The sequence below is a fragment of the Ovis aries genome, chromosome 4 (assembly GCF_016772045.2).
Source record: "Ovis aries strain OAR_USU_Benz2616 breed Rambouillet chromosome 4, ARS-UI_Ramb_v3.0, whole genome shotgun sequence".
Lineage (NCBI taxonomy): Eukaryota > Metazoa > Chordata > Mammalia > Artiodactyla > Bovidae > Ovis > Ovis aries.
In genome coordinates, this window is record NC_056057.1 from 119,929,637 (window position 1) to 119,944,177 (window position 14,541).

Below are 14,541 nucleotides of genomic sequence, written 5' to 3' on the forward strand. Positions count from 1 at the left end.
CCTCACTGGGGAGGCCTCTGCAGCCACACGCAGGTGACCCAGAGGGCTCTGCAGAGCTGCGGGGGTGGACGGGGGCACGGGATCCATTTCAATGCGGAACGAGTTGCTTCAAAACTCACTGATGTTATGGCAGCCCTGTGGGACGGGCCCCGGATCCCCACTTTGCAGGTCACGCAGCAGCGAGGTCAGGATGGGAACCCCAGCGCTGGCTAGCACTTTCCCGCGGGTGTCCTCCCGCCACCTTTCAGCCCTAAGTCCTGGGGGCCCCAGCTCCGGCCTTCCCCGCGCTATGCTTCTTTCCGGGTACGAACCACGCCGCTTAAAGCAGACATCCACAGGCTCGGTGCTGAGGCTGGAAGCTGGGAATCTAGGTGTGTGTGCAGTGGGCTCCCTGGGCTGCAGGACAGGGCCTGTCCAGGCGGACCTTCCTCCAGCCTCTGCTATCGCCTGTCCTGGGAGCCGGGCCCCCTGAGTCCTCTTGGCTGCCTCTGACGTCCAGGTGGGTCTCCCAGGTGGGAGCTGGGGCTCCAGTGTCCCTCTCTTAGGAACCCTTGTCCCTGGACGCAGGGCCTGCCCAGGCCAGCAGGGCCTCCTCCCACCCACATATCTGCAAAGGCCCTATTGCCACAGCAGGTCAGGTCCGTGAATGCCAGCACACTTGAACTCTGGAGGCACCAGTCATGCTGGCGGGCGGCTGTCCATGGCACCATAACGGGGGAACATCACCCTGGCAATCCGAGCAACACCAGTGAAGAACAGGGGCGTCTTCACCCGGAGCCTGGAGGTCCGGAGGCCTGAGGCGGGAGCAGCGAGCGCGGGACACGGCTTCTGCCATCAGCGGCGCGGTTCCCACGATGCCACCCGCCCAGGTGCCCGCGCACGCGCCTCCCCAAGGATCCACCCCCCAGAAAGTGCGGAGCCTTCTTTACCATCATCCCTAAGGCTTTCATTTTTAAGTGATACTGTTATTTGTGCTCATGAGCCCCTCTTGTGGGCCTGTGGGAGAGCCTGGAGGGACCCATCATTCTAAACAGGCGGGGTTATTTTAGCTGCTTTGTTTTTGGTTTGTATTGCCATTTCCTTCTCCAGTGGAAATCCAAACCAAAAACAAAGCAGCTAATAACCCCGCCCGTTTAGATCCAAGACCAAATATTTGTCTCTTTTTGAATTTTAATTATTTTTTGACTTTGTTTTCTTTCGTTTTCAATGTTTTGTTTTTACCATGCATCTCGATTATTCTTTGCAACGGTAGTCCTCTCGGTTTTTATGTTCGCATAATGCTCTGATACGTGAATATATCGTGGTTTACTTATCTGGTTTACTATCGACAGACACGAGGGTTGTTTTCTGATTATGAACAACGCTGCACCGCGCGGCTCCCTGCGCTGCCGGCCTCCCGCCAGCAGGGGGCGGCGCCTCGGCCCGCCGCGCGCCCCGCGCCGCTCCCCGCCCGGAAGTCCCGTCCCGGCCGGAAATCCCGCGTTGGTGCGTCCCCAAAGATGGCGGCGTCCACCGGCGCTAGGGTGCCGGCGCGGAGCGGCTTCCGGGGACGCATGGGCCGCGGGAAGCGCGGAGGCGGGCGCGGGCCGCGCAGCGGGCCGGGGGGTGGTGGGGAGGGGCCCCTGAGGCGGCTGAAGCTAGCCGTGGAGGAGTTCGTGCAGGGGACCACGGAGGGCGGGACCCCCGGCGGCCGCGAGGGGCCCCGCGGTGCGGGCCGCGCGCGCCCCTGCGGGAGGAAAAGCCGCCGGGAGCTGAGGAGGGAGAAGCGGCATCTGAGAAAGGCGCGCCGGCTCCAGAGGGCGGCAGGCCCCGCGCAGGACCCCCGCCCGGGCGGGGAAGCCAGCGACCCCCGGGCGGGGGCAGCGCGGGAGGAGGCGGACCGGCTGTCCGCGGGGCCGCGGCGCCCCCCGGCTCCGCCCAAGGCCGCCCCGGCCCGGACCCAGGCCCCCGCCGCCGCCGCCGCCGCCGCCCGGAAGCGGGCGCTCCTGGCGGCCAACGAGGAGGAGGACCGCGAGATCCGGAAGCTGGAGCGGCGCCTCGGCTTGAACAAGCGCAGGAAGAAGGGCGACGGCAGCAGCTCCGTGCCGCTCAGCTTTGCCCGCGACGGGCTCGACTATGTCCTGGGGGCCCTGGGCTCTGGGGAAAGTAGTGGCTTGTGTGACAGCGGCAGCGAGGCGGAGGAGGGCGCGGGCCCCACACCCCCCGGAAGTGAGCTGGACACTGACGCTGAGGACGGATGGGAGGAGCAGGACCTGGAGCGGGGCAGCGGGCAGGCGGCAGAGGATGCGTGCAGTGAGGAGGAGGAGGAGGACCAGGACGACGCCGAAGAGGAGGCGCGCGGAGCCCAGGGCACAGCCACGGAGGAAGGAGGCAGAAAGAGGGTCCGTTTTGCAGAAGATGGAGAGAGGAGTGAAAACCCCTCGGAGGCTGTGCGTACAGACGATCAGGTATCCTGTGCACGATCGCAGTCCTCCAGGATCTCCTTCAGAGGAACGAGGGTTGCGGTTGGGTGTGGGTCTGTAGGGTCAGTACTCTTGCCTGGGGAATCCCATGGACACCGGAGCCTGGCTGGCCACCATCCGTGGGGTCACAGAGTCGGATACGACTGGGCACACAGCAGGTAACAGAGAAGGAAGAAAGCATCTCCAGAGCCCTTTCTATCCCAGGGACTTGGCGGCCGTCCCCCCGGCTGTCCTCAGGCTGCAAACCTGACTCCCCGCCCCCTTGCTCTGCTCGACCTCTGGTGTGTCCCCGGGCAGCCGCGGCGCCTCTGCCTGCCCCCACCTAGTCCTGGGCAGCTGCTCTCGGAGTGAGCCCTTCTAAAGCACGCAGCTGCCCTCTGAACACTCACTTGGCACTGACGACCGAGTTCAGAACCCATGGCAGAGCTGACGGCTGGAGGGACGGCCCTTCACCTGTTAAGACAGCCGCACCTCAGCATGCGCCTCTGGAGCTGCTTTCTTCTCCACCCCTCCCCGGTTCAGCGTTCTGCCTCTGCTCTCAACTAGGACTTCTTTGCGCGAGGCCTTTCCTCATTAGCTCACTGATGCGTTTCTCTGTTGATGTCAAACACCTCTGGGAATCTCCCCTTCCTTAAGGGTATGATCTGTCCCGTTTCTGTCCCTGCTGCCTTCGTGCCTGGCACTCTGAGAAAGTCCCCAAGTGCTATGAGTTTCTCTTGAGCACTGGCTTTCTGACTGTTCCCAAGTCTCTGTCACAGCTCGTGGAGGTGTAACTGACATACGAGTGGGTGTCTTAAGATTAAGTTTCTTTGTGCGTGAATGCACTTCTCTCTGTCTAAGCACGGATCTCGCTTTACAAAACATGTTTGTTTCCCAGCGGCTTTGTCACTCGGGTGTCGGGGAGGGTTGGTGATAATGATCTGTGACCCCGGAAGTTGAGCAGGAGGTCGAGTTTAACTTTATCATGTAAACTTAGATGCTAGTTTTGAGCAAGTCTGAAGTTTTTCCAAACTTTTTCTCCAGCGTCGGTGGTGCAGGTAATTTCGGTGTTTCTGCGTGGCCGTGCCTGCTGTCGATTGAGGCTGGCAGGAGGGTAGGGTGTAGGGCCCTTGGGGGCAAAAACCAGAGGTGTGCAGCCAGGTCAGTAGGGCTCCAGAGGGAAAAGGGAGGTGATGAAATGGAGTGTTGACAGTTACCTAAGTGTTGGCGTGCTTGTCCAGGGCAAGAGCGGGCACTCAGGAGACAGCTGGTGTTCTCTAAGCAGCAGTGGGCAGTGGTGACTGCCTGCCCCATTGCCTGGGGATCCAGTATCTAAGAATAATTTATCTCTGTCCTTTCAAGCAGAATCTTGGTGAAAATGGTGGAAAGTACGTCCCACCTCACGTGAGGCGAGTGGAGGAGACAGAGGACGCCCAGAAAAAGGAAGAGCTGGAAAGGCTCAAGAAACAGGTCAAAGGTCTGGTCAACAGGTAACCTCGAGGCAGTGCGTGCTGTCCCTTCGAGAGACCTTCTTCTTGGGACAGTGGAGGAGCGATTCTGGGAGTTAGCCAGAGCCTGAGATGCCTTTTTAGCCGAAGCACTCTTCTCACAGAAGCAGTGTGTTCATCCTCCCATCCCCACCCAGTACAGCCGCTCTTCCACATCAGGGGATCCAGAGGCTTATGCCAGCTGACGGTGGGAGAGCTGGGCTTTCTCGGCAGCACATGCGGACGTGCTCAGGGCGGCCCCCTCGCCTGCCGGGGACACCGAGTCAGCGTGGCAGCAGGCGTCCTCGTCACGGCCTCTCTGGTCCTGACGGGGACCCATGTGTGCTTCACTGGGGCCGCACCTCAGCCGGAAGGAGAGCAGTTAGGGTATTTGCTGATCCCAGAGGAGTGTGTGTTCTCTACACAGGTGCTGGCTTTGGGGCTTGCCTACACAGAATAGGACCTGCTGGTATATCAGTAACTTATCCCTTTTCTTAAAATGACTCCCCAGAACGGCAGCCCTATCTCTCGTCTTTCCACCTGTGCGCAGGCTGAGCGAGCCGAACCTGGCCTCCATCAGCAGCCAGCTGGAGGAGCTGTACATGGGCCACAGCCGGAAGGACATGAACGCCACGCTGACCGCCGTCGTGCTGAGCGCCTGTGCCCCGGACACGGCCATGCCTGCCCGGCTGCTCATGGAGCACGTCCTCCTGGTCAGCGTCCTGCACCGCACGGTCGGCCTCGAGGTAGGGCCACTGCGGCCATCCAGGCGCCTCTTGTCTCAGTGGCCAGCCGGTGAGGTCTCAGTCCAGACCGCGCCACGTGATGTTGCCCGACTTCTGGTTCTGACTGGTCCTTGTTGGCCATTAGTTTCTCTCCCTCTGGACCATTCCATCCAACTTGCCTTTGCCTTCTCTGTGTTCCCACCGTGATGGTGACTGTTTCTGGTGTTGTGAGCACGGGCCTTTATGTTGGGCGGGAGGCCACTGGAGTGTGAGGGAAAACGGCACTAAGAGAGGAGACAGGACCGCGCCTGGCCTTGGAGTGTCGGTGTCCCTGGGTGGGCCGCGGGCCTGCGCGTGTCTGTGAAGGGGCCCTTTGTCAGGATTCCGTGGACGACGTGTCTAAAGCGCCTGCTGCTCAGAGCCTGGTCCCTCCCCCACCCCCGGGGTTTCAGTCCCGGCTCAGTGCCTCCTGTGTCGGGTCGGGGGGCCCGCACACCGTGGCACCTCCTCTCACCCTCATATTGACCTTGGCATCTGCTCGCCCAGGGTAGTGGCTTCCAGGGCTGCTGAGGTAGCTCTGATGACAGGACTTGATAGTGAGGTGGCGGAGTAAGCGGGGGAAGTGGACGAGGCCGCCTTCCCCAGACGACGTCTGCATTCAGGAAAGCTTGACCCTGTGCGAGTCCTCGGGGCTCCAGGCAGGGGACGGGCAGAGCTTTATTCAGCCCCGCTTTGCAGGTGCACGCTTTTTCTCGACGTCTGCAGAGTTCTGGTCTCTTTGTCTTTAAAGGTCTGTTGAATGTAGCATAGTGGTCGTTACTGAAAGTGTGTGTTCTTCAGGGGTGTCTTCAGTGAAGAGGCTTGACTTGGGTGTTTGCAGGGTAGACGTCACAGGTCGTTAGAGGCCAGAGGACGCGTCTGGCCCGTCAGAGCTGCCTCTGCGGAGCCCTTGCTCCCTGCTCCCGTCGGCTGCCTGTAACTGAGGGCCCCCAGCGCTGCCTGATTTTGCGGTTTGCCAGCAAGTTGTGTGTGTTTTCCACCGCAGTCCGTCCTCACCGGGGACCTAACGAGGCCCTGCTTCTCCAGCTGCCCTCCCGGGCATCCGGGGCTCGGGCTTACTCAGTCTTAAAGCAGCAGTCCCTGCCCACCCTTCCCGCGCCTCCTTGTGGGTTAATGCCCCCGCTGAAAGCTCCGTCAGCCCCGTGACCTAGACGGTTGACCTTTCCCCTCGTGACTGGCCACCCGCTCTGGCTCTGTCCCCGTCACTCACGTCCGCTCTGCCTGCCCGGGTCCAGCCCGGCTGCAGTGATCCTTGTTCCTGAGTCTCAGCTGGAGCATCGCCACTAACCTGCACCAGCCCCGCCCCGGGGCCCCGCCCTCCAGGCCCAGACTGAGCCGGGGAACTGAGCCGCGTTGGCTAGCATGTTTTTAGAGATGTGGCTGCGTTGTTAGCAGTTTTCACAACTGTATTTTTCCGAGGAACTAGAGTGGCTGCTGGCCACAAAAGGCACCTCCCTTGGAGGGAGGCCTGAGCGCCTTGCTCTGCGTCGTGTGAAGTTCAGGCTCTCCTCTGGGAAGCTCTGTGCCCTCAGGCTCGAGCTCTGAAACTTTCTGCCCTGTGAGGTCTCCTATCCTGCTGCCTGTGTGTTTTATGTTAATTTTTAAAGCACGAATGCTTTTGCTACGCGTTTAAGCTGAAAGAAGGGCCCCTGAGAAGAACCCGCTAACTCGAGCCTCGCTTGCAGTCACGTGCCTGCTGCTCTTCATCCAGGTGGGCGCCCACTTTCTGGAGGCAGTGGTGAGGAGGTTTGACACCGTATATAAGAGCGGGCAAGACGGGAAGGAGTGCGACAACCTGTTCACCATCATCGCCCATCTGTACAATTTCCACGTGGTGCAGTCTCTCCTCATCTTTGACGTTTTGAGGAAACTTGTCGAAAGTTTCACGGAAAAAGATATTGAGCTGATCCTGTTAATGCTGAAGACCGTGGGCTTTTCACTAAGGAAGGACGACGCTCTGTCCCTGAAGGAGCTGATCACAGAGACTCAGGCCAAAGCCAGCAGAGCAGGAGGCAGGTTCCGGGACCAGACCAGGGTACGCGCCCCTCCTGACCCGCTTCCTCGCTGCCTGAGCGCAGCCTCAGCACGCGCGCCCCTTCCGTCCCAGTGAGCCCTGTGCCTCCTGCCTGATCGGAGTTGCGGCTTTCTCCTCAGTCTGTGAATGAACCTCCTCCTCTACTCTCACGGGTTTAGAACGTTCAGCTGTTCAGAAGAGGCTTACTGGGAAAGCCTGTGGCGACAGGCTCGGGTCAGCGCACTTGGCCGCCGTGGGACCACGTGCTGCAGGCCTGAGTTTCCCTGTCGGGAAAGCGGCTGATGGTGGCTCCTGCAGACTGAGGCCTGGAGGAGCCGTGGGGGCTGGGGGGCCGGGCAGGGGCCCCGTTAGACGGCCAGGGACGGCCTCCCTGAGGTTCGGGCAGGGGCCCCGTTAGAGGTCCAGGGACGGCCTCCCTGGGGGAGCGGGCAGGGGCTGGCCTCGGGGCCTTGTGAACCTCCCAGGGAATTGGAACCCTGTCCCAGAGGCATGAGGCCCGTGATGAGTTCTGAGTAGGTAAACACGTTTTCACGCTCAGGTCACTTTGGGTGCAAAAAAGGAAAGAGAAAAGCCACCTTGGGTTGGGGTGATGATTAGCAGAGTTGCAGTCGGCATGAGTCTAGGAGTTAGAAGTCCTCAGACTCGGGGAGGGGGGCGGGAGACGGGTCAGAGGTCACACCAGGTGCCCAGCTTGGGTCTCCAGGTGGCGAGACACAGACCAGAAAGGAAGCCTGGCCCAGTTTTGAAATCCTGAGATGAGAGCCGGCTCACTGTGAGGAGGGAGGCGGGCTGAGCCTTCTGAGGGTCCTGGAGACCCTGGAGGCGGGCGGGAGTCAAGCGGGGGTCCCCGACCAACGCCCTTCTCCCGTGCTGGGTCCTCAGGAAGAAGGCAGGGGTAAAGGCCAGCTCTTCCCATCAGGTGGCCAAAGGATTAGAGCTTGAGCTTCAGCATCAGTCCTTCCAGTGAATATTCAGAACTGATTTCCTTTAGAGTGGACTGGTTGGATCTCCTTGCAGTCCAAGGGACTCTCAAGAGTCTTCTCCAACACCACAGTTCAAAAGCATCAATTCTTCGGTGCTCAGCTTTCTTCACAGTCCAACTCTCACATCCATACATGACCACAGGAAAAACCATAGCTTTGACTAGACGGACCTTTAGCTTTGACCATAGAGAGGTCAGCAGACAAGTGCCTTTAGCTCGTGGTGGCACGAAACTGGAGGAGGTGGGCGGGGGCGGGGGCTCGCCGCGGTTGGGCGGCGGCCCAAGTGCTCAGTGCGCCCGTGGTGTGGGTTGTGTCTCAGCGCTCATGATTCGGGGACTCTGCTCTGGGCCTGTGGGAATTCTCACTGCTGTTCTTGGAGCTTCTCTCTCAGTACAGTGTTCTTTCCAGTCTGAGAGTTAAAGAAGGAGAAGGGCCAGGAATGGGAAGAAGTCGGGGTGGGAAGGGGGCACCTGAGGCCGCCTGGCAGTGCTGCTCAAGGGCGGCGGTGACTGAGCGCGGGAGGGCGGCCCCTCCCTTCCCGAGCTGAAGGGCCGCCCGTTCCCCCCGTTTGAAAGGGTGGCTCCTCCTGCCCGTGTCTCAGGTCCGCTTCATGCTGGAGACGCTGCTGGCCCTGAAGAACAACGACGTGCGGAAGATTCCAGGCTACGACCCTGAGCCTGTGGAGAGGCTGCGGAAGCTGCAGAGAGGCCTGGTGAGCCCGCCCCCCTCCTCCTGGGGGCCCCCCCTCCTCCTCCCTGGGGAGCCCGCCCCTCCTCCTCACTGGGGGCCCCCCTTCTCCCTGGGGAGCCCGCCCCCCCTCCTCCCTGGGACCGCCCCCCCTCCTCCCTGGGGAGCCCGCCCCTCCTCCTCACTGGGGGCCTCCTCCTCCTCCCTGGGGAGCCCGCCCCACCTCCTCCCTGGGAGCCCTCCTCCCTGGGAGCACTCCTCCCTGGGGAGCCCTCCTCCCAGCGCCTATGCTCCCTGGCTGCACTATCCCGTGAGACTCCCCCGGCAGACAGAAGCCACAGGTCAGGTGCCCGCCCAGTTGCTGGGGTCCCCAGATGGGGGAATCTGCAGGTTTCTATGGTGAGACCCCCCCCTTGTGAGCTGTGGACACCCCTTTGCTAAGCCCTCAACGACATGGAGACTCTTGACAGGCGTGTCCTCTGCCCGGGGTCCCACCCAGACCAGCGAGGTCAGCCTGGGGGTGAGGGCTCGTCTGTTGAAATTCCCTAGGACATCTCGCCATGGGCCCCTTTGGCAGCTCCCTCAGCCCCGGGCCTCGGTCCCGTCGCTGTGTCCCACGGGTCACAGGCCCGTTGGCGGTGTCCTTGCTGCCGGCCGTGGGCTCTCCCCAGGCCCCATGGGACTGCTGCCCTCCCACAGCACGTCTGGGGGTGGGCCCAGGAGGCTCACACACGGAGGTCTCCTCTGACGCTGGCGTCCCTCCCAGGGGTTAAGTGTCCTGGTTGTCGGCGACTCGGCTCAGCGTTCCCCGGGCGAGGGCATCCTGGGTGGTGCTCGCGTGCTGAGCCGCTGTGCCGGCCACCGGCCGCTCTCTCACAGGTGCGTGGCGCCGGCGCGGGAACAGACCCCGAGCTCCGAGTGTCCTGGGACAGCGTCCTGAATGCCGAGCGCGCCGGGCGCTGGTGGATCGTGGGGTCCGCCTGGAGCGGCGCCCCGATGGTGGACGGCGGTCCGCAGAAGGCCCCGCAGAAGCCGCTCGCAGGGACGGTGTGTGGGGGACCGAGTCTGCACGCGGCTGTCCCTGGGGTCATCTGATGATATTACCAAAGTCGCTGTGCTTTTGTGATCCCGTGTGATTCCGTCTCTGCTACTTCCTCTGAAAGTATCGGAATGTTAGCTAAGAGACTTAGGTGCAGAGAGGAGTGAGGGGACGCGCGACCGTCAGACACCCGGCTGCCCTGCCCCTCACCCTCGGGCAGACCGCCCACACCCGGCGGGTTCCTCCAGGGGCCTGCTCTGTCTCTTGCTGTAACAGGGGTGGTGCTCAGAAATAAAGACTGAGCACTTAACACGTGTGGCTTACAGTTATCCCCGAGGTCAGGCCGCAGGATTACACACAGAAGTTTTTAGAAACTTCGTAACTGTACTGAACCAAAGGAGCAATTTAGTGACGTGTCTGTACAACCTACACCCTGTCGTCCCTCTTTGCAGGTTAGCTCAAAAATTCTGGAGCTTGCCCGCAAGCAGAGAATGAACACCGACGTCAGGAGAAACATATTCTGCACAGTAATGACGAGCGAAGACTTTCTGGATGCGTTCGAGAAGCTCCTGAAGTGAGTCCTGTGTTCGCCTCCTACTTGGCCTCTTGAGTCAGGGGCTGGGGTACCCCTCCCAACAGCGTCCCTCCTGCTGCCTGACCGCTGGTCGCTCCAGATGCGGACAGCTTGTGCTCTGTTGATTGGAAGGACCCGGTGGCCACCTGATGGTTCTCAGTGGCTGCCGCTTGTCGTGAGTCGCTTAACTCTTCTGTTAAAGTTTCTTTCTGACTATATCTAAATTAAACCTCCCGTGTGGCCTCTGTACTGAGTCGTAATGCGATTTAAAAGCATCTGTGTACTTTGACAAAGTACATCTAAAAAGTCTAGTATGAATTAATTTTCCTTTATTTGCTTCAGAATCAGAAAGAAATAGAGGGTAGGTGTTGCAGGACTCTGCAGGCTCCACCCTGCACTGGAGGGGTGGGTCTCACTGTGGCCAGGCCCGCCCACACGGGACGCAGCAGGGGCGACGGCAGGGACGCACTGCCGGCCCCCAGCTAACATGCTGTTCCTGTGGCTCGGCCCCAGCCCAGGCCCGTGTAGGCCCGGGCTCCCCTGTTCCCGGGGCCGGGGGTCCAGTCCTGCCCCCCACCTTCTCCGCTCGGCTCACCTCACCAGACAGACGGCTGGACAGGGAGTGCCTCTGGGAGAGCTGTCTGCCTAAGGCTGCCGACATTGGGCGGGTTGAAGGTTCAGAGCTCGCTGCTTCTGCCCTCCAGGCTGGGGCTTAAGGATCAGCAGGAGAGAGAGATCGTTCATGTCCTGGTGGACTGCTGTCTGCAGGAGAAGACCTACAACCCTTTCTACGCTTTCCTGGCCGGCAAGTTCTGTGCCTACGAGCGGAGGTTCCAGGTGACTGGGCCGGGAGGCCGCCTGCCATCTCTGTCTGACTGTGGGCCCGAAGCCCAGCGCGGCGGGTGGGCTCCCCGGGTCCACATGGTGCCCCTAGCCTGTGTCACAAATGAGGGTGCCGTGACCTGGTGGACTGGCGAGGCCTCTGCGGTCCAGTGTTTCTCTTATTTGAGGGACAGCATCCCAAAAGAAAGAGATGACTGTGAAGCAGTTTCAAACTACTGTGTAATGAAGCCAGTGTAGTTGTTTCTAAGAAGTCTTCAGCTTAAGGATATTACATCTGAGTGATTAAGTGCCATACCTTTGGATTATGTTAACTTTTTTCCTCCTTCTTATTGTTCTGTTAGATGACATTCCAGTTCAGCATATGGGACAAATTTCGGGACCTAGAAAATTTGCCAGCCACTAATTTTGCTAATTTGGTTCATCTGGTGGCCCACTTGTTGAAGACGAAGTCACTGCCACTTTCCCTGTTAAAGGTGTGTGAAGTGTATGGAATAACTCAGGGCACTGAATCTGGAAGCATACAGCTGAGCCTTGAGCCGCGTGGGGTCGGGCGCAGGCCCCAGGTGCAGCCGCAGTCCTCGTCTGACTTCACAGTCACCTCCGCGTTCTGGTCCGCGTGTCAGGAGCCTCCCTGCTTGGGTGCGTGTGGTCCTGCAGGGCATTTTAGGGGGAGAAGTCCTCGTGTAAGTGGACGTGTAGTCCAGTGGTGAGCTCGGGGCCCAGGGCCAGTGTGTTCGTTGCCTTAGGAACACACGCGTCCTTGGATCCTGACTCGCCTGGGAAACATCCTCATGGTCCGGGCAGCCGAGCAGGCAATGTCAAGTTGCCGGTAGCTTAGGGCACCCTGACAGCTGCTGGCTGCTCTCCATGGTGCCAGGGGCACGAGCGCAGGGGCTGCTCACACACCTGTCCAGTTAGCCTCCTGTGCTTTTGGGGTGGGAGCTTGGGCGTCAGATGCCACACCAAGGGTGAGGGCCCACCGCCTTGCCCCACACCCCAGCACGGGGCATGCCTACGGCACAGACTTCTCTGGCTTTCTCGTTGCTGGGGGGATCTCGCCTTCTGTTTACTGGAGTTTGAGCTCAGAAGGGTCGGCGCACGGCGTGTCCCTCAGCTGCAGTAGGTCCTGGAGACGCCCCTGGGCCAGGCTGGCCCCTCCTTCCTTCACCGGGGTCTGACTGGGCCTCTGTCTGCACGTTGGTCCCCCTGTACTGTCGGTGGCACAGGGTCACCAGGCTGCGGCCGTCCTTTACTTTAACTCAGCATCAGCCTGAAATGGACCCACGCCGATCTCTGCACTTCTGTTCTCAGGTTTTATTAGTGTTGGAGAGCGTTCCACTGTGTAAGTGCCCTGTGATTTTCATAGGCACGAACTTGTCCCTCCTGGACCTAGATTCTGTGTATGTGTGGTCTTAGTCAGGGGTGGTGTCTCTGAGGCGTGGAGATGATCGCACCTCTCTCAGTTCGGGGGAGTCCTGCTTCGCTCGGTGCCCCTCCGCCCTGAATTTGACTGAGCTCTGCTGAGTCCCCTCGCCGGTGGGCTCACACCCTGCAACAGGGATGAGGGCGCAGGGCCTCAGCTGGTCGCCTGGTGAGACTGGAGATAACCTTAGTTAAGGGGGCGGGGAGGGGGAGTCGTTCCCTCAGACTGTGCCTAGAAATCCTTGAAAAGTTGGCTAAGCCTGTGTAACTTTATTATTTTCCGTCCTGACTCTTATTAGGTTGTGGAATTCAGTGAACTGGACAAACCCAGAGTCCATTTCTTACGAAAAGTGTTACATATACTGCTGATGGAAACAGAAGTTGAAGACCTTGGTGTGATTTTTGCAAGGTTTGTTCCCAGTGTTTCTGATAAAACATATGGAAGAGAAAAGAGCGCTTTCACTCACGTTATCTCGGAAAAGCAGGTTTGCTGTGCTTCACGTTGTGTTTAGGTGCGGCTTTCCGGTTTCAGTTTGGACGACGTCTTGTGCGTTAGTTTGGGGGATGGGAGCAAACTGCAGCTGATGCGCGGCCAGTAGAGCGCGCTCCGCGCCGAGGCCTCTGCTTCAGTGGGAGCTGGGCACGCGGGGCGCGAGGGCGGCTGGTCACCGACGCGTGTCCCTTCCTCCCCAGGGTGTCGGACAAGCCAGCGCTGGGCCTGCTGCGTGAGGGCCTGAAGCTCTTCATCAGCCACTTCCTGCTGAGGGGCGCCCCAGAGGCCGGCGCCCTGCGGGAGCGGGCGGAGCTGTGCACCCAGGCCCTGCAGGGGCGGGGGTCCCTCAGGATGTAGTGGGTGGGGGGCGGGGTCCCTCAGGATGTGGGGGGGATAGGGGCCCTCTCTGCAGGATGTCTCCTTGTGTGGCTTATGGAAGGCGGGGAGCTGTATTGTGAGATAGTGTATTTTGCTCCAGGGTTATATTGTATTTGTATTTTAAACGATTTTCAGATAACTGTATTTATATCTTAGGGAGGGGCCAGGTGGGGCAGGCGCTGGGCCGTGAGGGGGTGGGTGTGCGGTGTCTTTCTTTCCGGAGACAGGATGAGCTCGAGGCTGCAGTCTGAGAGCGATTGGTGGTGGTTGTATATTGGTTAAAAACTCAGAAGTCGTCTGTCAAACGTGCCTGATGCTGTGTTGATGCGGGAACTGTCCGGGAGGCCGCTGTCTGGGAAAGGTGGCAGCTGACCCGGGCCTCGCGGTGTGGGGTGCTCCTGTCTCCTCACCTCAGGTTCCCGGGGGGGTGGGCCAGCTCCCCCGAGTGTCACTAACTCTGCACAACTCTGAAGCCCCCGCGTGAGCAGACGGAGCCTGGGCTGGCCGGGCGCGCCTGCTGAGCGGGTTCTCAGGCGGGAACGCAAGGCAGACCGCCCGCGGCGGCATGCTCAGGTCGCCCCTGAAGCACAGCACCCGCCTCCCCTCGCTGCTCCTGGGCAGAGCGCAGGCGAGGCAAGATGTCCGCCTTGCTGAGTCCTGGTGAGCTTTATGCAGATAGAATGTATTTTTATAACTTTTCCTCAAGTTTTAAATTATTTCAAAATAAAGAGTTCTTCTAAAACATGCACGGCTCATTCTTTCAAGACGTGAAATATTCCGATGTCTTTTCATGAAGATAATTAAGCTGATTCGGATCACCGTCGGCCCCTCTGTTTTATTACCTGTAGTGGTGGCTACGCGGGGTCCTCATAGCTGCAAGGACGTCTCTCTGGTTGCGGCTGTTCCCTGGTTTGGGGGTGCAGGCGCTCGTTTGGGTGGCGTGTCCTGCCACTGAACGCGGGTGCCCGGGCCTCCGCAGGTTCGGCTCCGGGGCCCCGTTGCTCCGAGGCACATGAGATCTTCCCAGGTCAGGGCTGGAACCCGGGTCTCCTGCACGGGCAGGCGGCTTCTTTACCACCGGACCACCGAGGAAGCCCTAAGCTCATTTTTAAACACATGGCCTAGTCCTCACTGTAAAGCAGTGGCCTGTGTGTGTTGCTTTACTTCCCTGCGAGGTGGGTCAGCAGGAGCCAGAGGGACAGCCTGGGCCTGGGCCTGGGAGGCCAGGGCGTCAGTCACCAGAGCGCTGGGCTCAAGGCTGTGCCTGCGGTCACGCGGCCGGCAGCCAGCCAGCCAGCCCCCGCGGGCCAGGCATGGCGCGCTTGCCAGAGGAGGTGACTCGGCCCCGGCCCTTCCAGCCAGAGCCCGGGGATG

General features: G+C 60.3%; 1 protein-coding gene across 5 annotated transcripts; it reads left to right on the forward strand.

The window, feature by feature from the left end:
* Positions 1-1,481: 1,481 nt before the first annotated feature.
* On the forward strand, positions 1,482-13,911 carry NOM1 (nucleolar protein with MIF4G domain 1). 5 transcript variants are annotated; one of them, XM_042249092.2, is made up of 11 exons: positions 1,482-2,447; positions 3,804-3,931; positions 4,440-4,674; positions 6,425-6,748; positions 8,333-8,443; positions 9,298-9,465; positions 9,910-10,031; positions 10,736-10,868; positions 11,216-11,347; positions 12,596-12,705; positions 12,990-13,911. In XM_042249092.2, exons 1-11 carry the CDS (start codon positions 1,500-1,502, stop codon positions 13,144-13,146), a joined length of 2,568 nt encoding a protein of 855 aa, XP_042105026.1. In that variant the 5' UTR covers positions 1,482-1,499; the 3' UTR covers positions 13,147-13,911. The 5 variants fall into 5 exon arrangements, with proteins under 5 accessions (XP_042105026.1, XP_027824210.2, XP_042105027.1 ...); XM_027968409.3 differs by having other exon boundaries at positions 4,479-4,674; XM_042249093.2 differs by having other exon boundaries at positions 3,807-3,931.
* The last annotated feature ends 630 nt before the right edge of the window (positions 13,912-14,541 follow it).